At 31.6% G+C, this 26,214-nt stretch overlaps 2 protein-coding genes across 3 annotated transcripts in view; one reads left to right on the top strand and one right to left on the bottom strand.

Annotated features, from left to right (window-relative positions):
- Positions 1-16,689, bottom strand: part of LOC129972097 (uncharacterized) — a 43,566-nt gene extending 26,877 nt beyond the window's left edge. For both annotated transcript variants that reach the window (XM_056086080.1, XM_056086079.1), the window contains exon 1: positions 16,334-16,689. The gene's annotated coding sequence lies outside the window, so the exon portion shown is untranslated. The remainder of the gene's footprint in view (positions 1-16,333) is intronic.
- Positions 6,060-8,207, top strand: LOC129971787 (uncharacterized). The gene is made up of 2 exons (XM_056085764.1): positions 6,060-6,633; positions 6,745-8,207. The coding sequence occupies exons 1-2, from the start codon at positions 6,060-6,062 to the stop codon at positions 8,205-8,207; spliced, it is 2,037 nt and encodes a 678-aa protein (XP_055941739.1).
- Positions 16,690-26,214: the final 9,525 nt, after the last annotated feature.

Genomic DNA, 26,214 nt, shown 5'->3' with positions numbered 1-26,214 from the left:
TTCATTTGGTCTTCACTGAAACAGGAAGTTCGCAACTGGACACGAGCATGTCTCCATTGCCAAAAAAATAAAATTTCGCGGCATACAAAATCCGAATTTGGAACTTTTAAACCGCCAGATGATCGTTTTAGTGTAATTCATATTGATTTGATTGGGCCGTATTCTCCATCGGATGGATACATCTATTGTTTGACATGCATCGATAGACACACATCTTGGATGGAAGTGGTTCCTTTACGACAGATCACTGCTGAAGTTGTTGCACAAGCTTTTTACGAATGCTGGATAACACGATTTGGAGTACCTTCTCTCGTGGTTACGGATCGAGGAACTCAGTTTACTTCAGAATTATTCAGAAAATTAGCAATCATTTGTGGTGTAAAATTACGGCATACGACGTCTTATCATCCCCAAAGCAATGGAAAGATAGAACGCCTACATCGCACGCTAAAAGCAGCCATTATATGCCACAACTGTATTCGATGGACTGAGTCGTTGCCTACGGTTCTCATGGGTTTACGAGCTTCTCTTCGAGACGATTGTAGTTTTACAATAGCAGAAATGGTATTTGGTAAATCTATCAAATTACCTGGTGAATTTTTTGAAGATTCGAAAACTGTGTCCATTACAGATTCTTTTGTTGATAATCTGCAAAAACAGATGCAGTTAATAAAACCAAGAATACCCAAGCAAAAATGTAAACAACACATTTTTGTTCCACAAGATTTAAATACAACTACTCACGTTTTTCTTAGGATTGATCGCGTAAAAAAACCCTTAGAACCGCCATATGAAGGACCATTTTTAGTATTACAACGAACGCAAAAATTTTTCACGTTATTAATCAAAGGTGAACATGTAAATATTTCTATTGATCGAATTAAACCAGCCTATAAGTTAACACATTTTGACATTTCTGATGCTCCATTGCCATCAACTGTTAACAGTCCTGCATCTTGTGAACCCAAAAGAAGTGGCTCAACTGAAAGGATGCAACATAAGAATGCATTAAGTGATTCAATAAAGGACGAGAAACTGCCTGCTTTAACCACACAAACACGTTGTGGAAGGAAAATAAAACGACCTGTGCGTTTTACAGACGATGCATAAAATGTTGTTCTAGTGCATTCTATTCATATTAAATTCAAATGTCATTTTCAATTTTTTTCTAATTAACGTAACTTCGTTACTGGCAAGGGAGTGATGTAGGAACAGATTGTGAGTAACGCAACTCATCATCGCAAGTTATTGTGGTTCACACGTAACTAAATATTATAAATAATTATTAATGTTTTGTATTTGTTTAATTGTTATAATTGTTCATGTTTGTTTTTGAAGTAATTGCATCAAAAATATTTTATATATTATTTTTGTGTTAAATGAAACTATTTTTCTGCTGTTGCATCTGGCAACGAGATTCATATTGTAAAAAATAAATAGAACGAGTGAGATGCTCGCCGTTGCTTGGATTTGACGTAGTTTGTGTTTTTATTTTAATTTCTTTAAAATACTTTAAATCGTTGGTCGTAATATCCTAAAATAAGAAATGTTTATTTTATGTATCGAGCGTTTACAATCTGCACATTAAAACGCAGAGTCATACGCCGATACATCTATCTGAAACAACACTCAAAGTTAAAAAAAATATTTAGTAAAATTATTTTATAAATGCAAAGCTCAATTTTTTATACGATGATTTGAAAGAATATTGTAGAAAACTGACTGGTTACGAGATTATTTTAAAAACTTTGTTGTATCTGGCAATTTCTTTTTATGAGCACTTCTGTTTCAATGTTTATGTTTTTGATGTAACGTTTTGTGTGTGTCGTAGTTTTAGATGTCCGTAAATGTAATTAGATGTAGTTAAAGTAGATTAAAAGCTCTAGTAAGTGTTTGAAGAGTTATTGAGTTTTATATACTACATCACATGAGTATTGAGAACTAGGAATATTAATCCATAATAGTAAGGTGACCATTTTTTTGAAACCTGAAACCTTTGACCTGAAACCAGGACAACATGAATTTTGACCAGCCACGGCCAAATTTTATAAATTTTTATCAAAAATTCACCCAACAGCCAACCTGTATACCTAAGTAAATAAAAAACTTTTAGATATCAAAAAATGTTGCGTTTATTTAAACACAAGAAATGTGAAAACTAAAATATGATTTTACAATATAAAAATAAAACATAACATAACATGATAAGCCATACCTAATATAATAACATAATAAAACATAAGGAGTTATTTAATTTAGTTTTTTTTTTTTAATATTTTTCTGAGGAACGAATAGCTTTTAACAAATTTTTGAATTTCCTGTATATTTTCATAGAATTCCATACAGGTTGCATTTAAATTATTTTTGACAATCAAGAAGGATTTCAAAGTTTCCACTTTCAATTGGGTTTTCTTGCTAGTCCAGATGTTGTTTAATAAAGAAAAATCCCGTTCGGTCGGTGCATTAGTTCCTGGCATACAGAGGCAATACTCTACCAATTTGCCAATATTATTGGACACATCATTTTCTTTAAAGGCTTTAAAAATTTCAATCCACCTATCTCGTGGCGGTCCTGCTCATGCGACACTTGACGATATCACATGGAATTATCAGGGTTGCCAGTTCTAATTTTATTATTTTTATTTTATTACTTTTTTTGTTTTAATGTTTTCTAATCTAAAACCAGTACTTTTCGTGTACTGGTTTTGTTTAATGATTAACCAGGACTTATGCCCTGAAAACCAGTACTGTACTGGTAAAATCAGTACGAATGGTCACCTTAATAATAGAGTTTTTGGAGATCGATATTCGACATCTGGCGTCCGCGACAGGACATCTGCTACGATTCGTGTAAGTCATAACTTTTGAGCTTGTTATATTTTCGTAATGGAGAAACTAAAAAATTCTCGAAAACAGTATCGGAGACTCTTTACGATTGCCCATAGTGATTTTTTGAACTGTGAAAATGAGTTGACTATCAAAGATAAAATTTTGAAATTAAAAATTGTAGAAGAGAAAGCGAAACTAATGGTAGCGAGTGAGTACGAATTTCGAGAACTATTGTTTGCTTCTGAAGAGACTGAAGAAAATATCAATAATGAAATCGACATTTCAGAGAGCTATATTGATAAGTGGCGAATTTTAGAAAATAAATTACATGATCTTTTGGATGGGAAAAAAGAACATTCTTCGGCTTCTACTGTTTCCGGAGCGGTGAGTACTACACCGAACAATTTATTGCATTATCCTAAAATCAATTTACCCACTTTTGATGGAAATATAAGGAACTGGTTGTGTTTTTGGGGACAATTTCAAAAAATTGATAACGATTCCAATCTCGATAACCATGATAAATATGCTTATTTAGCACACGCTATGGAGAAAGGTTCACCCGCTGACGAGTTGATTAAAAGTTTTCCCCCTGGCGGTGAAAATTATGAAAAAGCGGTTAAACAGTTGAAGCTACGCTATGGCAGAGAAGAGTTGCTCGTTGAGGTTTACGTGAGAGATCTGTTATCTATTGTACTATTAAAACAAAACTTGCAAAAAATCCCCATAAGTAAACTGTATGATCAGTTAGAAACAAAACTAAGAGCTTTAGAGACTTTGGGATTGACCAGGGATAAATATGCTGCAATGTTGTTCCCTCTAGTTGAATCTTCTCTCCCTGACGAGACTTTAAAGGCCTGGGAGCGATTCCGAACTACACATAGACGAGTGAGTGAGGAGGTGACGTATAGTTTAACAACCGAGGAAAAAGATACCTCTTCATGTCGGAAAATGCCAAGTAATGATCTAGATCGGCTTTTAGACTTTCTTCAGGATGAAGTGGAGGGAGAAGAGAGAATTGTGTTAGCCTCCCAAAGTTTTGATCAACCTAAAAAAATCAAGCTTTTCCAACAGTCGTCGAGAATCTAACGAGAAGAAATTTCAAACAAGAGTATCATCAGCAACTGATCTTTTGGCCTCTAATCTCAATAAGAAGAAGCTTTGCATTTTTTGTACTGAGGAACATAATTCATGGAACTGTAAAAAAGCTTCTAAACTGACTTTGCATGAAAAACAAAGTGCTGTAGAGAAGGCCCGTTGTTGTTTCTTGTGTTTGAGAGAGGGACATGAAGTGAAGACGTGCCGTTCCAAGTTCAACTGTCAATTATGTGGGAAGAAGCATCATTTATTTTTGTGTAGAGCATTGTCACCAGAACCCAATTCTTCCTCTGTCCCTACAGATATTAAAGTTAGAGAATCAATGATACAACACGACGAAGCTCTGGCCAACTTGTCTAAATGTTCCAATGTTTTCCTACAAACTTTAACCATTCTTGTGAGAGGAGAAACCACTAAACGTAAAGCTCGAGCCATCATTGATTCTGGATCTCAGCGGTCGTATATTCTGAAAGCAACAGCTGAAGAAATGAATTACAAGGCCAAAAGGAGAGAGTATTTACAACACTCACTGTTCGGTGGTTCCAATACCTCAACCTGCCAACATAATGTATATATGGTATATTTGTCAAGCGTTTCCGAGGAGTATAGCTGCCATTTTGAAGTGCTCGGACAGGAAGTGATTTGTGACTCAATATTGTCTAGAAAACGAGGGTCACATTTTAAAGAACTTAGAGATTACAACATTCATTTGGCAGAAGATTTGGATGGTTCGATTGAAATTATCATAGGAGCTGATGTTGCAGGAAAGCTGATTACCGGAAACCATCTCCAACTGAAAAATGGAATCACTGCCATTGAAACAAAGCTAGGTTGGACGGTTATAGGACGTGCCAATAGTGAGAATACAAGCTTATTAATCACTTCAATGCTCACGACAAGTGCTTGCATAACAGATTTGTGGACTCTTGACTCTCTTGGTATCACAGACCCATCTGAAAAGAAGACGGCGATTGAATTACAAGAAGCAGCGAGGCAGCATTTCTTAGACACAGTTAAAATAGAGAACAATAGGTATATTGTGAGTTTACCTTGGATTGAAGATCATCTTCCACTTCCTGACAATTTTGAACTTTCTGAGAAGAGATTACACAAAGTTGTAAAGAGACTTAAAACCGAAGAACTGTTCGAAGCCTATGGAGCAGTATTTAAAGAGTGGTTGGAAGAAGATATCATAGAAGAAGTGATTAAAGACGAGGTTAATCTCCCTGCACATTATTTACCACACCGTCCTGTTTTGAAGGAGAATAGTACCACCAAAATCAGACCTGTATTCGATGCTTCCGCCAGACAGAAAGGTGCCCCTTGCCTCAATGACTGTTTAGAAACTGGAGTTAATTTGATTGAATTGATACCAAATATCTTATATCGTTTTCGGTTGGAAAAAATTGGAGTTATTGCTGATATTCGCAAGGCCTTTTTGCAAGTTTGTCTGTCACCTTCAGATAAAGATTTTTTGCGTTTCCTGTGGATTGGAGAAGATGGTAAATTGAAGTACTTTAGACATTGTCGTGTAGTTTTTGGTGTGTCATGCAGTCCCTTTTTGCTTGGAATTGTTATTATGCACCACTTGCAAGAGGTCTTAAACCATCAAGATAAGAAATATCCAGAGAGGATGGTAAAATTGTTAATGCAGAGTTTTTATGTGGATAATTGTGTGACAAGTGTGCCAAACGAGAAAGAGCTTGAACTCTTCATTGAGGTTGCGACCAATGTCATGGCTGAGAGAAGTTTCCAACTAAGAGGCTGGGAAAGCACATGTTTAAAGGATAGAAGCGCTCCTGTCACGAATGTTTTAGGATTACAGTGGGACAAAGGTCTGGATACTTTGGGTATAAATATGAACAGCCTGAAGGAACTTTGTGTAGAGAATGTGACGAAGAAAACTATTCTATCTGCAGCTCATCGTATCTTCGATCCTATTGGTGCAACTGCTACAGAAAACTTGGGAGCGAAAATTGAATTGGGAGGAAGAAGTGGACTCCAATACTAGAGAAGAGTTTCTGAAGTGGATGAGAGACATATTTCATCTCGAAAAGGTGCAAATTCCTCGACATTTAAAAACTGGTGATGCGAATGAGAAATGTTCCTTGCATTTTTTCAGTGATGCGAGCATGTATGCTTATGCAGCAGTAGCTTTTCTTCGAGTTGAGACGAGTGAGTATGTCAAAGTTCAGTTGTTAAGTGCTAAAGCCAGAGTTTCCCCAACGGGAAAGAAGAAGACCACTATTGCAAGACTAGAGTTATTGGCGGCTACAATCACTGCACGCCTTGCCTCATCTATCACAAAAGAGATCCCACATGAAAAAATCTATTTGTGGTCCGATTCAACGACAGTGATAACTTGGATAAAAAGAGAAGATGCTTGGAGTAACTTCGTACAAAACCGTGTTGATGAAATCAGAACTTTGACTTCCAAAGAAAATTGGAGACATGAGCTTGGTTCATTTAATCCTGCCGATCTTCCAAGTAGAGGTTGTTCTGCCAAGAAACTAGTGCAGTCCAAATGGTGGGAGGGCCCTGATTGGCTATATTTACCTGCTGATCAATGGCCATTCTCAGATGTAGTAGTCAATGAAGATGAAGTGCTGAAGGAACGAAAGAAAACTCTTGTGTCTACCCCGACTGCCTGTTTGAGTGCTCACGCCATCGAAAACGTGAACACGGAAAAACCTGATTGGTACTATGGTTACTTTTCCCAATATGAGAAAATTGTGCTTATGATCGGCTGAATATTGAGATTTTTTAGAAACTGCAAAAAACCAAAAGAATTGAGAAAATGTGATATTCTGGATGCAGAGGACTTTGAAGAAGCGGAGAAAATAGTAATAAAGATCATTCAAAGTGAAGCATTCATTAACGAGAAAGACGAGAAATTGAAAACTTTAAGAGTTTACAAAGATGAGGATGGCATAATCAGATTGAGAACAAAAATTGAGTATCGTGAAGACAGCCATTCTTTTCGAAGACCTGTAGTCCTTCCTTCTCAACACCATGTTGTGAAACTTTTAATAGTTTCTTTTCACAATAGACATGGACATGTGGGGACTCAAATGCTACTTAACCTGCTGAGAGAACATTTTTGGATCTTAAATGGCCGAAAAACTGTGCGATCGATCATCTCAAAATGTGTTATCTGCAAGAGGCATTCTGGAAAAAATTTAGATGCAGAGCCAGCCCCAATTACCAAAGATCAAATCAGAGACACTGCTGTATTCGAAATTGTAGGAGTGGACTTAGCTGGTCCATTGTACTTGAAAGATGAGAAAAAGACTTGGGTTTGTCTTTTCACATGCGCGGTGTACAGAGCTGTACATCTTGAGCTTCTATCAGGCATTTCCACTGACACATTTTTGTTGGCCCTGCGCAGATTTGTGGCAAGAAGAGGTAGATGTTCAGTTATCTACTGTGACAATGGAACAAACTTTATTGGTGCTAATAATTTGCTCCGTTCTTTAGACTGGAACCGGATCGTTGAGAACGGAGCAATACATCGCATTAAATGGAAATTTAACCCCCCTACTGCATCCTGGTGGGGAGGTTGGTGGGAGAGGTTGATTCGAGTTATGAAAAATGTACTAAAGAGGGTGTTAGGTCATGCCTTTTTGTCATATGATGAGATGATCACGGTTCTCTGCGACTGTGAATCGATAATCAACTCGAGACCTCTCACCTATATTTCAAAAAGAGATACAGATTTTGTTCCACTGTCACCATCATTATTCCTACAAGACATTAGAGAAGTTGGAATGCCCGACTGTGATGCAGCAGATCACAAAAGCCTAAATAAAAGGATAAAATATCGTCTTGCTTTGCAAAAGGACCTTAGGAAAAGATTCAGGTCTGAGCATTTAGGCTCGTTAATTCAAAGGCCAAAGCTTCAAAATAAGTCGATTATTTCTGTTGGTGATGTTGTTCTTGTAGGAAACGATAATCAGAAGCGTATCAACTGGCCCTTGGGACGTGTGACAGAAATCATCCCCGGAAAAGAGGGAATTACCAGACTCGTGAGACTTAAAACAGCCCGTGGAGAAATACTAAGACCGATTCAACGACTGTTTCCATCGGAGATAACTTATGATGTGGCTAAGGATGTCAGAGCTAAAGTGCAACAAGAGCAAGTTACTCCTAAAGTGCAACAAGAGCAAGCTGCTCATGAAGTGTCGCAGACACGAGTATTAGATCCTGAAGGTCCCATTTCAGAAACTGTCAAAACTCGATCTGGAAGAATCGTATATGGACCAAAAAGACTCGATTTGTGACTTTGAGATTTGTTGAGTTGCGAACTCTCCCAACTCAAGGTGGGAGGATGTAGAAAACTGACTGGTTACGAGATTATTTTTAAAACTTTGTTGTATCTTTCTTGTATCTGGCAATTTCTTTTTATGAGCACTTCTGTTTTAATGTTTATGTTTTTGATGTAACGTTTTGTGTGTGTCGTAGTTTTAGATGTCCGTAAATGTAATTAGATGTAGTTAAAGTAGATTAAAAGCTTTAGTAAGTGTTTGAAGAGTTATTGAGTTTTATATACTACATCACATGAGTATTGAGAACTAGGAATATTGATCCATAATAGAGTTTTGGGAGATCGATATCCGACAAATATTAATATATTTCAAAAATATCTAGATGCTGAAAATATCAAAATAGACAAGCATATACTCACTACCCTATTCTCTCACAATGTTATCTATATATTAATATATTTTAATTATATATTAAAAATTTGAAAAATTATTTACAGATCACACTAGATGAATTTTTTACAAACTAGGTTCAATTTTGACAAATTATATTAAATAAGGAAAAAATAAAACAAAAAGTCTCTTTCAATTATCTCTAAATACCTTGAAAATAATACATTCAATAAAAATGAAGTTATAAAGAATGAGACTCTAGATTAAATGAATATCTATAATTATGAATTTTAATACAAGTAATTATTTGCTCTGATAAAAAATATAATGATTCTCTTTTTCTTCCCTCACTCTTCCAAAGAATGACATATATGGATAAAAAAGTTTCTGAATGAAAATTGTACACAAAAATATTCTCTAGATATATTTTGCATTGGAGATGGCATGCCAACAAAATATAATATCAATGATATAGTTTAAAAATAACAGCTTTTCAAATCTGAAAACTGATCTAAGTAAACAAAGACAACAAATTTTAGCAAATTTATAACTTTTTTTTTTTATCTATTAGAAGAAAATGGAATAGGACAAAGATGTTAAGATACAAAACTTTCATATCCTATAATTATTATAATCATAGATTTTAAAAAATCATTAATTTACTAGTGATATTTTTATTGCAAAAAAATCCTTTTAGTGGATGTTTGAAATTTTATATTCTTAAATAATTTTAAAATTTTGAAAAATAAAAGTATTAATTACAAAACTAATCATGATAAGTGTGACTTTCTTATTATAATTTTAAAATGTCTGACAAGCTAAAACCTCATCTACACCAGAAATAATATTCAATAAAGTAATAACAGCAATTATGCCTCAAAAAAGATTCCTCAAGAATGAACTCAACAACAGAAGATTTATAATATTATGAAAGCAAAACTTTTCAGTTATTCAAGCAATGGAGAATACAGACCAACTGATCACTATTAGTTCATGGACACAAATGTATGGTAGTTTTAAAAGGCATAGATTTTTATCACGCACAAACATCTCTTTCCCTTCTTGAAACCAAAAGGAAACTCATTAAATAATTCTTTCTCAATAGGTAGTTTCTAACATTACAAATGCATTAAAAATACTCTTTTTTTAAAAAAAAAATCAGTTCTTCTTAATAAAGGAAAGGAAAATTTCTTAGATTAGATGCTTTTTATAAAAATATATATATTTTTTTAAATCATGGAAACTTTTATAAGCAAGCATGTCCTCAATTGGTAATGAGAGAAGTGTCAGATAAAAATTCCTAATGGCAAATTATGATGTAAAATTGTATGATTTAATATTTCAAGATAATTACAAAATTACTTATGATAACCAATTTTAATTTAGCTTCACTACCTCCAACATTGGAAATTCCATACTGTTTCAGAACATATTTGTAGTTCAATTGTAACACAAATTTAGATATGCAGAGACGTGATTGACAAAAAGACAAGTAAGAGGACATCCAAAAATGGCATGAAACAATACGCAAAGGAAAAACATGAAGAAAGCAATGAACAGAAAAAATTATCATAACTGCAGCTCAATTAGTTTATTTCAAAATATCAGTAAGAAATCAATATCATACAATTTTCTTCTAGACACTTTTCGGGGTATAATGTCTAGGAGAAATTTAAATGTATTTAGACAACAAAAATGAGATGAAATGCTTTGTTGTAAACATATTTCACTAGCATGACTTAGCAAACATTTTTATTAAAAAAATCAATGGACCTTTCTGGCATGTAGACACATTGCTAGCTTTCCAAAAGTTTTTTTTTTTTTTGCAGATTTTTTTTTATTGAGATAACTCATTACATATTTCACAGTTTGCTTTTGAACAACAGTCACTTTGGCACAAGTAGCTGCACTTTGTGTACAAGGTTAAGATGAGATGGAAATCTTTGAAACTTGGACCCTTTTTTTTTTTTTTTTAAATGAATATTTATCAGCAATTTAGCAGATCTGCAAGATATTTTCTTTGAAGCTTCCTTTAAAACTTGCTTGTTTGCCAAAAACCTTTTTTTTTTCCCCTTGCTATGAACTTCAGCTCTAAAATTTCTTGCTACTGAGTTTATATTTTACAAAGATTACTGTCCATTTTATCTTTATGGCAGTCCTTTTTAAACAATTGAACTACAAATTTATTACAAAGCAAAAAAAAGAGAGAGAGGGAGAGAAATCCCCCCCCAAAAAAATGCAGAAACAGCAGATTTATGGAAGAATTATATCCCTGACAATGAGACAAATAAACAAAACTGAGGTTTGAAATCTAATTGGTATTGTCTTGTTCCAACGCACACCATCAATAATTCTGCTACAGAATCACTTTTGACAGCTACGTCCTGGATTGCTGATTGTTTAGAAAATCACGGGTCAAGAACTCTATATTTTGAGGGAAATGTTGAAGGCTTATGAATTAACATTCCTTTCATAGCTAAAATAGAATCTATAATAGAAGATAATTAATCAGTAAAATGCTTCAAATGAAAAAGGATGATGAAAGCACAAATCTAAAACTTGAGGAAGTTAAACAGCAGCAATATTGAACATGAATGCAATTGAATTGATAGTTACAGGCAGTTGTTTTCTCGCTGTTTGCCCATTTTCTTATATCAAATGATTAACTTTGTAAATGCTTAAAATACTATCAAAGTAATGCAATTATAGTAAAATTACAGTAAAAGCAAGTTTAATGTGCTAATTCCGTTTACTTTTATTTTTTCAATAACAGTGACCGATTTCTTTTTAATAAATAATAAATCTGATGATGTTACATTGCAATATCAATGACCTACTTTGAAGTTATTTTGATAAGGACCTCAAAATTTAGAACCATGCTCAATTGAAAAAGGCAAGGTAAATGGAATGGCCTTCTCAAACCACATTCTAGTATAAATTTTAAAAAAAGATTAAATTAAATAAAAAAATTTGCATAAAAAGAAAATGCACAAAATTTTTACATATATATCAAAGTAATTTTTTCCATATAACTTTAATCTAGAAAACATATTAATATATGTAGTTCGTAAAAAAAATTAGTATTTTTTGGAAAATGATTGCAATTTTAATAAGAGCAAGTATCAATTCTACTGAATTAATATTTCTAATTAGTAATGTTTTGCATAAAAAGAAAATACACAAAATTTTTACATACATATCAAAGTAATTTTTTCCATATAACTTTAATCTAGAAAACATATTAATATATGTAGTTCGTAAAAAAAATTAGTATTTTTTGGAAAATGATTGCAATTTTAATAAGAGCAAGTATCAATTCTACTGAATTAATATTTCTAATTAGTAATGTTCATTTCTTTAGCTATGTAGAATATCTATTGTGCTAAAAATATTTTGAGGATCACTAACTAAACAAATAAGAAAAATGCAAACATAATACAGATATTATGACATAATAAACAAATATTATGTTTTATTATGTTATTAGTAATTAGTAAAATTAACAATAAAAATTAGATACTTGTGTATTAGCTATGTACCATTGATGATCTTTAAGACTTCACTGCATGTCATTGACTAGTCATGGTCAATAGACTAACTTAACACTGCTGATGATTAATTCAGGTAAGCAATTGATACACACGTATCATAAAACAAAAACATTATAGTTAGTATTTATGTAAGAAAAGTCAAAAAGATGTTTCAAAATTAAAATTTAAAAAAAACTCAATGGGATTTTTTATATTGTTTGCCTCCCATGTGAGGGTGAACATCTTGGCAATTTCAGCTCAAGTCGCTTCTATATTCAATTTATTTCTGAACTTATATTTTTTAAAAATATAAGTTATATATTTCACTTTCTTAATGTAGTTTCTTCAAAAAGATTCCTGGTTCATTGGTCAAAAAACATGAAAAGCCATATGCTATTTGAGTCATACAGATATGGAATTGCTGCTCTACAGTATAATCAACAATGTTCAAGTTATCAGTGGAAAATTGGAAAAGACAACCTACTACACTTAATATCACTTTAATTAACTTTATTGCACTTAATATTATCCAACAAGTGAAACTCAACAGTAGACAGAAACATAGGGAACTCAAACTAGATTCTATTTGAAATGGTTAAATCAATAATATCTTTGCCACTAGTTATTTCGAAATTCAACTATTAGGTAAATTCACCTAGTAATAAAATGATTTTTTTTTTTTTTTTGGCATTGTATGAATACAAACCTAAAGGGCAAAATTGTTAACTAGCCAGACTACTATATTACATAAAATTAGAGAGGAACTGGGTGTATTCTAAATCAGTCTAAAAATAACATAATGAGAAAAACTTTTTGGTCCACTTTTTTTAAAATTCAAATGACTCATACAAATAACTCTAACATAGTATCAAATAATCCTTTCAAATTGAATTTGCACCACTGAACAAATTCAAAGGTAATTACAACTCTATATCAAAGGTCCAGGAAGCAAGCATGAAGTAAAAATCAGGCATAATTTTGAATGATTCTGAATTTTAATGAGATATACATCCATACATACATGCATGCATGTATATTGTAAAACAATTTTTTATGACAAAAAGCAAATATTAGTTTTTCATAATTTTGCATAAGAAATTATGGAAAACTAATAAAATATTTCATAAATAATCTTAATTTATAAAAATTCTGTGATTTTCAGAATTTCAAACTATTTCATTTAGCTAAGAAAAGGACTAATTTGGAAAATTCACTACATCATTTCAGAGTATTATTCAACATTTTGCTTTCCTATCTTTTTCTTTTTTAAAAAATAGTAGCTGAATTTAAATTACTTTTTGAGAAAGCAGACAATTCTGAGAATTGCTGTATTATCTTCCTTAGCTAATATATGAAAGTTCAGATTGATCACAGTATTTGTTTGGGAACTTCATCCTTCCAACAGAATATAAATAATGCATGCCTGTTAAAATATTCATATTAATAGGCACTGATGAGGAACCAAAATCAGGAAAAGAAGGATTCAAAGGAAATAAAGAATTTTGATAAGATGTTACAGATGGAAGGTCTGATAAATTTTTAATAAAATCTTGAGAAAAGGAGTTTTGAAGAAATTTTTGGCTAATCCAGTTCTGATAAAAGATAATAAGTAACACACCATAAAGAGTATCCTTTCTGAACAATGTTCGTAAATTATCATAATATTACCCAAATAAAATAGACTTAAAAAAAATTGGCCCCATTAAAGAAAGTAAAACCGATTTAACTAATTTTGTCAAGACCAGGTGAATTATTTTCACATCGCTTTTTAATTTGAATATTTAATTTTGAACGTAAAAGTTAAAATCAACATTTTCAATTCTGTTTCAGATTGCTGAGCAATTATTTATTTCTGACTGTTTCAACTAACAACTTTTCAACAACTGAAATCATATTTAACAAATTATTAATTAATTTCTTTAAATCAGAGAAATTGTTACTTTACCATTATAGTAAGATTCCCATTATTAAACTTGATTTTGTTTTTAAGCAATTTTTTATAACATGTAATCATTTCAATTAACACGTGCATGCATTTAATTTCTTTTCTTATAAATTTACCTTACTGAAATTCCTAAAAAATTTAATAAATGTATTTATCATAAATATATTTATTTTAATAACATCAACAATAAAAATAATTAGGAAGATAATTTTTGAAATTTTGAACATAAATCTCTAAAATTAAGTTAAATGTTACAATGAATGATTCCAGGCAGAATTACATTACGCCGTGTTGCTAAGTCTACGAAATTTTTGCCAAACACAACTACCATTAGGATAGAGACAAAAAAGAAAAAAAAAAAAAAAAAAAAAAGCCTTTGTAGCAAAAGCATTTAGTTTTCCTTTTTTAGTGTAGCAATTCAAATTGTCTTAATTGTCAGATTTGACAAGTTATCATTTGAAAAGAATGCTAAATTTTGATTGTAATGGAATCTTAAGTTTAATCTGACAAAATTCAAGGAAGTTAATGAGGCTCAGTAAAATATCTGTAAATTACACATTTCAACAAGTAAAAAATACAAAATTATGGATAAATCCAGAACATGAAGACCCTAGCAAATTCTTTTTTACCAACAATATATATGTAATAAATAGTTTAATGTTAAAATGATGAAAATATATAATTTATTTTGTAAGAATTATAATCATAAAAAAGAACTAAAAAAGAAATTTAAAGGTTTCATCAGTAAATATATTATTACATAAATGGATTTCATAAAAACGAGAATCAAGTGATTTAAAGCATACAATTTTAAAACAAAAATGCCATGAAATGAAATGTAAAGTGCCTGAACAAAGACTAATTTTACTTCAGATTAATTAATGGGCAGAAATTTAATCTTAGCATTTTATGAAGTAACAGGCGAGTAGCCAAAAAATGAAGCAATAAAAACCTTATACAAGTTAGCCATTAAAAAAAAACGAAGAAAAAAATACAGGGACTATATGTTTTTCCAAATAATTTCGAGTATTTTCCTTGAGCAAATGCCAAAAATTCCGTTCTTGTCCTCATATAATATTTTTTATGGTTTTCTCAAGTCTAATTATTATGATAACGAAGCAAGCATGTAAAAGGAGAAGCATTCATGTTCCACCAGAAAAAACAAGCAAACAACATTTAAGTCTTGCAACAATCATTTTGTTAAATTAGGGATGATTTTGTTTGGTTTCTATTGTGCTGTCAGATTTTTTTTTCAATAAATTCATAAAAGTATTCATTCTAATGAGTGATGCTGATGAGAAAGACAGAATGCTCTCTATCAGGCATGTAACAATCTAAGATAAGTCAAAAAAATTCTTTTCAATTATTGACAGGCTAATATAAAACAAAATTTTGAAATCCATTCTTGATATCTTTCCTGTAATTTTTCATAAGCAGGTAATAAGAGACTTGTGCATTAATTCCAAGCTATTGGCCAATTTTTGATTTTACTACAAGCCACTGGTGACGTTTTAGGTTATATCATATGTTAATAAACTAACACAAATTGCAATAAATAGACTAGTATGATATCTTTGTGATTAATCTTTCTTTAAGGCTATTAATCACAAGAACATGATTACTCAATCAATTTATCGTTATATTATGCCATCACTTTTGAAGTGCTATTTTTTTAGCAATATTTTTTATTGGTAATTTTTTTTACAAACTAATTTTATTTTATCTTTTTATTTATATTTAAATCTTTTATTTAATTCTTTTTCATCTTGAAACTAAAATATATACAACACTATCATATAAATCATTCCATCTGAATACCATCTCTAACTTCTAATTCAAAAATGATAACACTAAATCAAGAAATTTTGAAATGAAAGCAGAAATTCTACCTACAAAAACGAAAGTCGGTTTTCTATTCCCGTTTCAAAAATAAATATAATTGTAATAATATTCACTATCAAATCATTAAGTTCAGTATATCAGTTTCATAACTTCTAAAATTCAATATCCTTTAAATCACAACGTGCGTCTTAGCAACGGCAAAACAGATGAAACAAAGTAGTTTAGTTTTTTTTTTTATCCCTCACATTATAAAAGTTAGAATAAAATAAAATTGCATAAATAATTGCTATAAAATGTCATTTTTGTTTGTGCCTTCATTTTTACTGAAGGTACCTAAAAATTAAATATCCATTATTGCTGAAACTCAAGATACATACCATTTCATTCGAAGTAATCAAAGCAATAACATTTGTATCACATCAAAAATCACTTACCTTTGAAATCATAAGATTAAACTATTCTAAACAGAAAAGTTTTTAAATCGTTGAATAATGTCGAAACGATAAAAATCTTCACAAGTCTTCAATCTTCCTTAACTTTAAAATATTCTTTCAATCTTTAGTAGCAGATACGCTTGTTTCTGCGAAAGCAGCTAGTAGCAGATACACTTGTTTCTTATCACAAATTTCACTGCATAGTAGGAAACTTAAATTCTCAATTCAAAATTAATCTGTGGAAATATCCAACACATGAAATAATTAAAGAATTTCATTCTTAACATGTTTAATATACTTTACGGCCATTTTCTTCAGCAAATTTACCTTACACAAACAGATCGATTTACACAGAAATAATTCATCAACTTCTACTTCGCCCGCTCTCTGTGTAGTGTTTTCTCCACAACATGGAAAGAAAAAAAAAAGTAGCTTTGATCTCCAGATCATATATTATGTCATTATTTTCATTTAATTAGTGTTTTATATATTTATTAAAATTAAATCAATAGTTTGTATTTAATTTCTGATGTGAAATGAAAATAAAGAAAGAGCGACATTTTATATCGAATAATCATTTTCTTTTTTTATTTGAGCATGCGCAGTTTCTCACTATTTACCTTGCATAAAGAAAATACGAAAATACATTATTCGCTATTATTTTGAATCTTTGGAGATATTTCCGATTCAGTGGAAGTGGATAGTAAACAAACCGAGCGATAGAGATGCATAATCCACGATTTTTTGAATAACAAATAATATTGATATTGTTATTTTTAAATATGCGTTCCAAATATCTGTTATTTCAATCATATTATTAATTAAAAATTATTACTTAATATTAAATATAAAATTTATTCATTGTAATTAATACTTAATTTACTAATTTAATGAACGTGAGATTGAATTAATTTATCTGTTTCAGCTTACTTCTTAAATTTTATTTTTTTTCCTCAAAACTATTTATTTAATTTATTTATTAGAGTGAACCGATTTCTGGAAAAGATGAGTTAAAAATATATGTCATTTCTTTAAAATGCTGACTTTAGTCATATATTCTACCAATAGATGGCGCCAGCAGTAAACAGAGTACATGTAGTCAAAGTCAATCATGTCACGAGCAATTAAAAATGATCTGTATGGAATAGTGCATCATCTAATACGGATATCGGTCACTCCCGTAAAGTGGAACGGTGACTTCGCACTTTCCAGTGAAGCCTCGCACTTTCCGGTGAAATCACCGCTGCGATAAATTTCAGTGATATGCAATTCAATGATACGATACGATAATTCCAATAACCGGTCTGTTCACTTTTCAATCCAATCACAGACTCCTTTCGAGAGCTTCCATTGGACAGATCGTATCGTCACCGCTCCGGCAAATTTCAGTGATATCGTATCGATTGTTAGTTTCTATCGTGATCCAAAACTTGTAATCGAATTATCATCAGTAAGATCGTATGAAGGATTTGAATCACGTCCCTTTTTGAAAAGTATTGATCACTTGTATTTGTGACTTTTTGATAGTGGTTACGTAATAACCGCTCTGAAAATATTCGTCATCCCTACCGAGCGATAGCTCACCGATGTCGGTTACGCACTCATTTCTTTTTATGCATGTGCTTTAGCAACTGGTTTTTAATTTTTTTTTTTTTTTCGTCGGCGTAATGCGCTTTCCGTAGTGCCTCCGTTTTAATATAACGTTCCATTCAGTACTGATACTATTAAAGAAGAATATTAATAAAATTGCATATCAGAAGTCAAGTAATATGCAAAAAATATATATTGCTAACTTTTTTTAATTTCAAGCCCTTCATAATAACCACGTAATTGGAAAAATTAATTGCTTAAGTAATTAAAGATAATTTTATGAAATTACTTAATTAATTAATTGTTTCAAATATGTTTAATCATTTTTTAATGGTATGAATGAATTTTTTACTATTTTTGCAATATTTAGTATTTTTACTTTAATCTCTTACTATTTCTTAAATTATAATGAATCCTTTTTTTTTTTTCAGATTTTTTTTAGTATTTACATTTTTAATTCCAACTTAATTAATTCCATTTTTAATTCCAACTTTGATATAAAATTGATGTCAATACTGACAAAAGGAAAGAAAGTTAAAAAAATTATGATATGTATTAAGTATTGTAAAAAAGAGTACATAAAAGAGAGTATTAAGTGTTATAAGAAAAAGGAAAGGCAAAATTGTGCTTACTCATTCTTGCTTAATCTATACAATTTTCAGACTTCATTTGTTCCTTATAATAATATTTATATGTGTTTCTTTTCAAAAGTTAGGATGAAATACTCGGGGAAATGAGTGGAGGGGTTGTTGAAATGTGCATAGAATCTGAAGAAACAAAGTTCCATCCCCCCCTTTGATTATATATTTTTATGAGAAAAGAAAATTCATATATGAAAATTAATATCAAATTTTTTTAATCATTGTCATTAATTTTATGTCCTGTATATTGAAAAGTTTATAAAAGCATTAAAAAGAATGTAAAATGACAATTATATGTGGCCTTTTTTTAGGATCGTCTGCAAAAAGCAGTTTGATTAAATCTGATAATATAATTTTTGGGGGGTGCATAAATCGGAGTCAATAGCATTCATAATTTTTGTATAAGCAAGGTACATACAGCAGGAGCGATCTCCCCAAAATTTTCTTGCATATTCTCCAATAAAAGTGTTATCCCAGAGGAGGCCTTGCACAGCAATGGCGTACAGTAACGAAATATTAACCTTTGGGTATATTTGGCTTTTTTATTAAATCTATCATATCACCCTTGGCGAATTATTTAGAGATTAAAGGCTGGCATGTAATTAATAATATCCAAAAATCGAATCTGTATTTTAGATCGACTGAAACAAAAATTTGTTAACAAGCTGCATTTGTAGTCAACAAATCCCATACTAAATTTAATATATTTAACTCAATGCGTTTTTGAGTTACCACATTTATATGTTTTTGTAAGTACATACCGACAAACTGATAACCACTCATTGGATGTGGCTAGAAATTTAATAGGTATCTACAATACAGATGTTAAATGTGTGCCAAATTTTACCAATTCTCTTTGGTTTATCATGTTTCTTTATATTCTAACAGATAAACTTCCTCTGAACGGATTTTGTTCAAAATTTGGTAGATATCTACAAATTAGGTGTAAAGATCGTATATCAAATTTCAACCCTTTAGCCGAAAGCGGGTTTGAGTTATCTTTGCCACAGATAGACAGATGGAGATTTTCCAAAAATGTGTTTTTCGAACTCAAGGAGATCTAAAAGCAGGGAGATTTATCAAAGTCTATAGTCCGAATTATTTGACGATTACAATATTTTCTCTATACTATTTACACGAGAAAGTAAAAAGAGATTTTTAAAAAAATATGCGTGATAAAAATACAAGATTTTTTTTAATTCATCATTGCAAGGCCTTTTTCCTAACGTGTAAACGTGTACATACTAGCATCTTGCCCTTAATCAGCCGCTGTATACTTTTACTAACAAAATCAATCAGTATTCTTTGAGAACAACGGAAACGGATTGATGAAAATAGGTGTTTGCACGAACTCGTTAGGAGGGAGAACACTGTAAAGTAATTAGAGAAGGACGCTATGTGCATTAATATTTACACTGGTGGACAAAATTAAGAGATGGAAGACATTTTCCCAAATATCTCAAAAAATACTGAATATAAATAAATGAAATTTGGTATGGATATAGCTTATACCATGATAATAAAGTATGCAAAACAAAAATGAAAGTGCCATTCACTGGCAAGACCTATTGCCAATAAATCCAATGTAGTCTGAACTTAAGAATAAGAGATGACAATAAAAGTGAGGCTTGTACAGTGTGTGTTGCCTCTAGTATGGTGTATGGTCACCCCTGACAGACAGACAGCATGCACAACGAGTATGCATGCTGTTAATAAGGGAGTTAACGAGGGGTTGTGGAAAACCCTCCCATTCTTCCACCAGAGCAATTTTTAACTCTAGAATGGTTCTGGGGGGGAGGTTGGCGAATCGCAATAGCTCTCCCATCAGTATCCCAAGAATGTTCAATAGGATTCAGGTCAGGGGATTTGGCTGGCCAATCCATTCGTTGAATGTCCTCGCTTTCCAGATACTCATCAACCATGAGAGCCCTATGTGGTCGTGCATTGTCGTCCATAGAAATGAACTCAGGGCCATCAGCGCCCTTGAAAAGACGCACATAGGGCTCTAGGACGTCCTGCTTGTACCTCTGGGCATTCACGGAACCATTGTCAAACACGTGGAGCGGTGTGAGGGTATCTTGCATGATCCCTGCCCAAACCATGAGTCCTCCACCAGCATAATGGTCCCTTTCTATAATGTTGCTGGGATGGTATCGGGTTCCAGGTTCCCATCATATCAATAACCGTCCAGAATCAGGCTGTAGACTGAATCTGGACTCATCGGTGAAGAGAACATTAGTCCATTGAAGCTGTGTCCAATTCTGATGTTGTCTGCACCATTCTGCACGCGCTCTTTTGTGGGAAGGAGTGAGTGGGATGCAAATAGCGGGCTTCCTGGCATACAGCCCTCTTTCATGGAGTCTTCTGGAAACTGTCTTACTCGAAATTGATGTTCCTGTAGCAGCCGCGAGGTCCCTAGACAATTGAGTGGCTGTAGCCGTCCTCTGGCGCTTAGCTGAAACGAATAAATACCGGTCTTCATTGGCCGTTGTAGCCCTCGGGCGACCTTGTCCTGGTCGTCTGCATACTGCCCCACTAGTTTTAAATTGACTCCACAAATTGGAAATGACGCTTGGTGTTATATCCAATTCCCTAGCAACCTGAGCTTGGGACTGGCCTGCCTCAAGTATAACCACAATTCTCCACCTCATACCGTCGTCTAAACGATGATGTTCACTCATTTCACCTAAAAACCAGCAAGAAACAACACGATTATTCAAAAAATGCACTAAAATCTGCAACTGAGTTGAAGAGTGGAATGAGATGAACAGCTCGATGTGGACTTTTATACCTCCTGCTGGCTTAGCAACGCCCACAAGAATACGTAAACTTATCTTAGGGTCAATAGCGCTACAGTGACCATATATGGCAATCAACTGTCCAGGTTTTGTGTGGTATTTTTAGAGAAATCTGCGAAAATGCTTCCCATCTCTTAATTTTGTCCACCAGTGTAGTTTCCTCGTGTATAAGTGGCCTTAATTCATCGTCGTCAGGACTAAGGGACATTAATTTCATCGGAATTGGCCCATTATTTTTGAAATTAAATTGATAGAAATTTTTCACATGACATTCTTTAAATGAACAATCACAGAAAATTCTTGACTTAAACATTTGTAGCAATAATGAAAACACATTAAATTTATGTAAAACAGTGATATATTGTTTAAAAATAAATTTAAAAATTAATTAAAAAAACAGACAAACAGGTGTACGTACAGTAATTAAAAGAATATCATAGAAAAGATAAATTTTTGAATTTCAAAATGGTACATTTTTTTTCTTGTTTTATTAAACTTTCAGCAGCTATGGGGGGAAAAATGTCAAAATTCCATTTAATTTTTAAAATTTCAAAACAATGGTTCTAAGGTACACATTTTCACTTTCCAGATTATTTCTATGTGATATTGGTAGTTCTAAATCAAACGTTGAGGCTTCCGTCCTTTTCTGAACACCTCCTTTTATAAGAAAAAAAAAATTATAATATTGTTGCCTCTAAGCCCACTGCTATGAGGCTCCCAGGCTCAATGAGAAGCGATACCATCCCAGTTTGAAACCTATGGTTTAACGGTATAACCTGTAGAGTGACAACACATACACACGCACGCTCCTATCTCCATAAAATACTGAACAACACTGTTTCGATATCTTCCTGACATTAGCCGGCATTCAGAATATCGAATAACATTGTGAGAATATCGTACAATATCTTGTGCTCAAAAGCCCCATCTTTACTGGTAGTAAAAATATTAACTTTAACTAAATAAATTATATAATTCGAATTTATATTCGCTTTATACATAGCCAAAAGAAAATAATCGTAAAAAAAAAAAAAAGATTAATAAATATCATGATTTTTAGCAAGTTTTTATTTTGCATGAAAATTTAGTTCAAATACCAATGAATTTCTTTTAATTACGTTTATATGTATATGTATATGTATTGTTATAATTAATTCTTTGAACTCAGGAAAAATTAAGATGGAGAATTTAAAGTTGATTGATATGTTGTTGTTGTTTCTTATGGCACTTGACACGGACAAGCCCGCTGTTCAAAGACAGCCGATTTAAGCTTAGGGGGAAGCGCCTCTTGTTTTTATCGTAGAGCCAACTTGTGCCAAGAGTACGACTCGACTACTCACGCATCACTCATTCGCTTGCACAACCCCTTTTTGCAGGAGGGCACATTCATACATCTCACAGATAGAATAACCATGCCTAAACCCGGGACGCCCAGATCACGGAGAAGATAGTTGATTGATGTAATTAAATTAATACAAATCATCGGATATGCGAATCAGCTAATTGCCGAAATCAGCCCATTAATACAACAAAAGCTAAGTGAAAATATAGAAACCGAAATTTCAACTCATCTCTTCAAAAGAAAAAAAAAAAAAAAAATCATTCTACAAAATACGCGTACCTGATCTATGCTCACTAAAAACAGGAAAAGCGTTTCCCTTCAACTGTTTGTCTCAAGGAATCAACAGAAATCTGTCCCAGTAACCTCTTTGCTTTTTATACAATACTGTAAACATGATCAAATAAATACCTCCAATACATATATCTAAGAAAAGACGTACGTGTTCTTTTTTTCTAAATGCCAATTATGTCATCAAACTACATAATTCTTCTCAAGATTTTAACAGTTGGCAGACTTTCTTTTACTTTAGAAAGGCCAGTTAACTTGTTTCATCAGTTTTAAGACAGTAAAATGCAGTTGTAAAAAAAGGGGTGAAAAAATAAATAATTTTTTACCTCTTGCATGGATCAAACCACACTCCCTGTAAAGTGAAGGTAGCACAATAGCAGGACACCAACAGTTGTAAACAACCTAAGAGTTGTTGCGGCAAAATTTGCACAGAAAAGGTTGTGCGTTTGTAACAGAAATTGCTATTTTGTTTACTTAGTTTATAAAGCAAAAAGAAATTTCAGCAATACTCTGATAGACCATATTTTTTCTCTTTCACACATCATCCTGGGGACCACTTTGACTTCTGGCAAACTAGCCAGTCCCCCACTTTGTGTGTATGTTGGTGTTCTACATACCAGACAGTCTGATCTACAACTACCAAATTTGGTATGTATATCCCTTGCAAGGCGAAAATTCCTTTTGAATCCAATTTTTGAAATTATAATTAAAATTTAAATAATTAAATGAAATTTTGATGTTCAGCAATAACTTCCAAAAATATTATTGACCTATAACCTTCAACTGATTCTGTGTCTTTCAGATGATGCCCTTTTATATGACAGTTGATTTTGAATTTTCACAATTAAGATGTTGCAAAATATTGTGAAATAAAAACTCAGAAAAAGTTTGTTATTTAAAAATCATCTGTTAAAATATAAGTAGTAAGCAACATTCAATTTCCATTAAAGATTTTGTGGGAAAATTTTATTAACCTCTTGAATACAAATATGGAAAGAATTTTTGCAGGAAACAGATTTAATTTGCTGATGGGTGAAATAGAATATAAAGGTAGTAAATTTCGAATGAGAATTTGTGTGATACAATTACACATATTAATTAGAATTGAATATCCTCCTACAACTGATATCAATCACTTTTACCATGAATAAGAATTTACATGTTTAATTTTGTCTTAGTTTGAATGGAAAATTAAACTTGTCATTCATAACTCAGGCAAAACAAATGTATAATGAGTCTCAGTCACCAAACAAACTAAAGGGGTTAAACAGAGACTATATATAGAATTATGTATTATGGAGACTATGTGACTGAAAATTAACTTTCCAGAGTGAAGTTACATAAATAAATAATTTTTTTTAAAAAATTCTTTCTTTTTGGTCATTTGTCTGAAATTTTTGTAACAATTTTAAATATCCAACAAATTAGAATTTTAAGGTTCCTGTAATGTTAACACAACAATCTCTCCTCTCTCTATATATTTTTTAAAAGAATCAATATACTGGCCCTCACTCCTTTCACAGATATCATTGTCATTATAGAATTTTTTTGGGATCTCCAATTAGCTCAAATCTTGTCTTAATATACTACAACAAAGAAAACTGCTTCTGCCCCCAAATGGAGAGTTAACATTCGTCAACAGTGAGTGTTTTTCATAGGAATATTATAATCTTATCTTTTGCTATCTATAGATATTACAGGCTATCTAGATGGTGAAATATTAAAAACACATGTATGTTCACAGATATCAGTCTTAATCCTTGTTTTCTGTGTAGGAATTATAAAAGAGACACTTCATAGGTCCAAAGGCAATGGGAATACAAAGTCCTACTGCTCTTAACAGATATAAGGAAAATTACCCATCTTTCACATAGGAGGTTGTATTTGTCAGTATATTCTATGATATAGCCCAATAATGATGCAGAATTGATCAATTATTATGTGGGAAAAAAATATTAGTGTAATACTAATGTAACATTTTACAGAGCACTGCTAGGATAACATGAATGAAAGCTTTGAATGCAGATTTTTCAGCTCATCATTGATATCATAATATTCTTGAGTCTCAAAACCCTTTCAGTTCCCATAGCTGGAAGATATAATATGGTTCATAATAAATTCAGAAGTCTTCATAACTTACATAAAGGTCTACTGTCTCCTGTAGCAGCAAGAGCTATGTTTAGAAAAAATTGGATCATAAAAGTTAGAATTGGTAGAAGATGAAAATACTTATAAAATAAAGTTGATATAAACAACTAAAGAAACAGTTTAAAAGCAAAAAGAGATTTTGTCTCTATATTAGAAGTAAATATTTTCTATACAGAGAGGATCAGCACATTGAAAATGTACATGATACAGATATCCCTAATACCGATTAATAAAAGCTTATTTACTATGATTTCCATTTATTTGTGCATGTGCATTTTTTATTATATTAAATAATAATTTTTTTTTGTAAATTTATTGTAATTATTGACCAAATTTTGGTTCTTTCTGCACCAAAAACTTTCCCATATATAATTTTAGATTCTTGTTTCACAATATTTTCTTCAATATGTAAGTAAAATTTATGTTGTATTCCATTCATTAGTTTTAGCCGCAGATACCTCTCATAAAGAAAAAATATTTTCTTGCCATCTTTTTTTGATTTTAGAAACTATTTTAAATTGTAGATTTTGAGCCTTAATTCAGATTATACATGTTAAAAGATTAATTATGAAAGCAATGCAGAATCCTTTGCTTTTACCAATGATCTAAAACAAATGCAAAGCTTCTAAGATGTATAAACTTATATATTTACTAACCGATTTAAACACTTTATTAATTTTAAAAGTTCTGCTATTTTTTTTTTAACAATATTTAACAATTTTGCTGGACTTTTTATATACTTTTTCCCTTTAGTTGTCAATGAAAACAATATCATTATTTTTGTTTCCAGAATTTAAATATAAGAGTATAAATTTTAAAATATATGCTTCTATTTTTTATTGCACCCAATTAATAACTATTCATCCAGTGACTAAATGTCACAAAAAGATGGTGGTATTTGAGCTACCATATATTAATTTAACCATCAAAAAATTTCAGTTAAATTGAAGTTCTATTCCTTAAAATCATTTCTGCTAAAAAATGGCCATGATTGTAAATTTTTACCAATTAAATTTTTAAAAATATTTTTGAACATTAAATAAAATTAATTTAAATAAAAAAAATTTTTAGTAA

This window comes from Argiope bruennichi, chromosome 6, assembly GCF_947563725.1.
Source record: "Argiope bruennichi chromosome 6, qqArgBrue1.1, whole genome shotgun sequence".
NCBI lineage: Eukaryota > Metazoa > Arthropoda > Arachnida > Araneae > Araneidae > Argiope > Argiope bruennichi.
The sequence above is the reverse complement of the archived record's forward strand: the minus strand, read 5'-3'. Positions and strand labels throughout refer to the sequence as shown.

Bases quoted from the DNA above. Each gene is read 5' to 3' on its own strand.
- LOC129971787 (XM_056085764.1), top strand. From the start codon at position 6,060: ATGTATGCTTATGCAGCAGTAGCTTTTCTTCGAGTTGAGACGAGTGAG. The intron at 6,634-6,744 runs GTTACTTTTCCC...TTCTGGATGCAG, and splicing joins AAAACCTGATTGGTACTATG to AGGACTTTGAAGAAGCGGAG.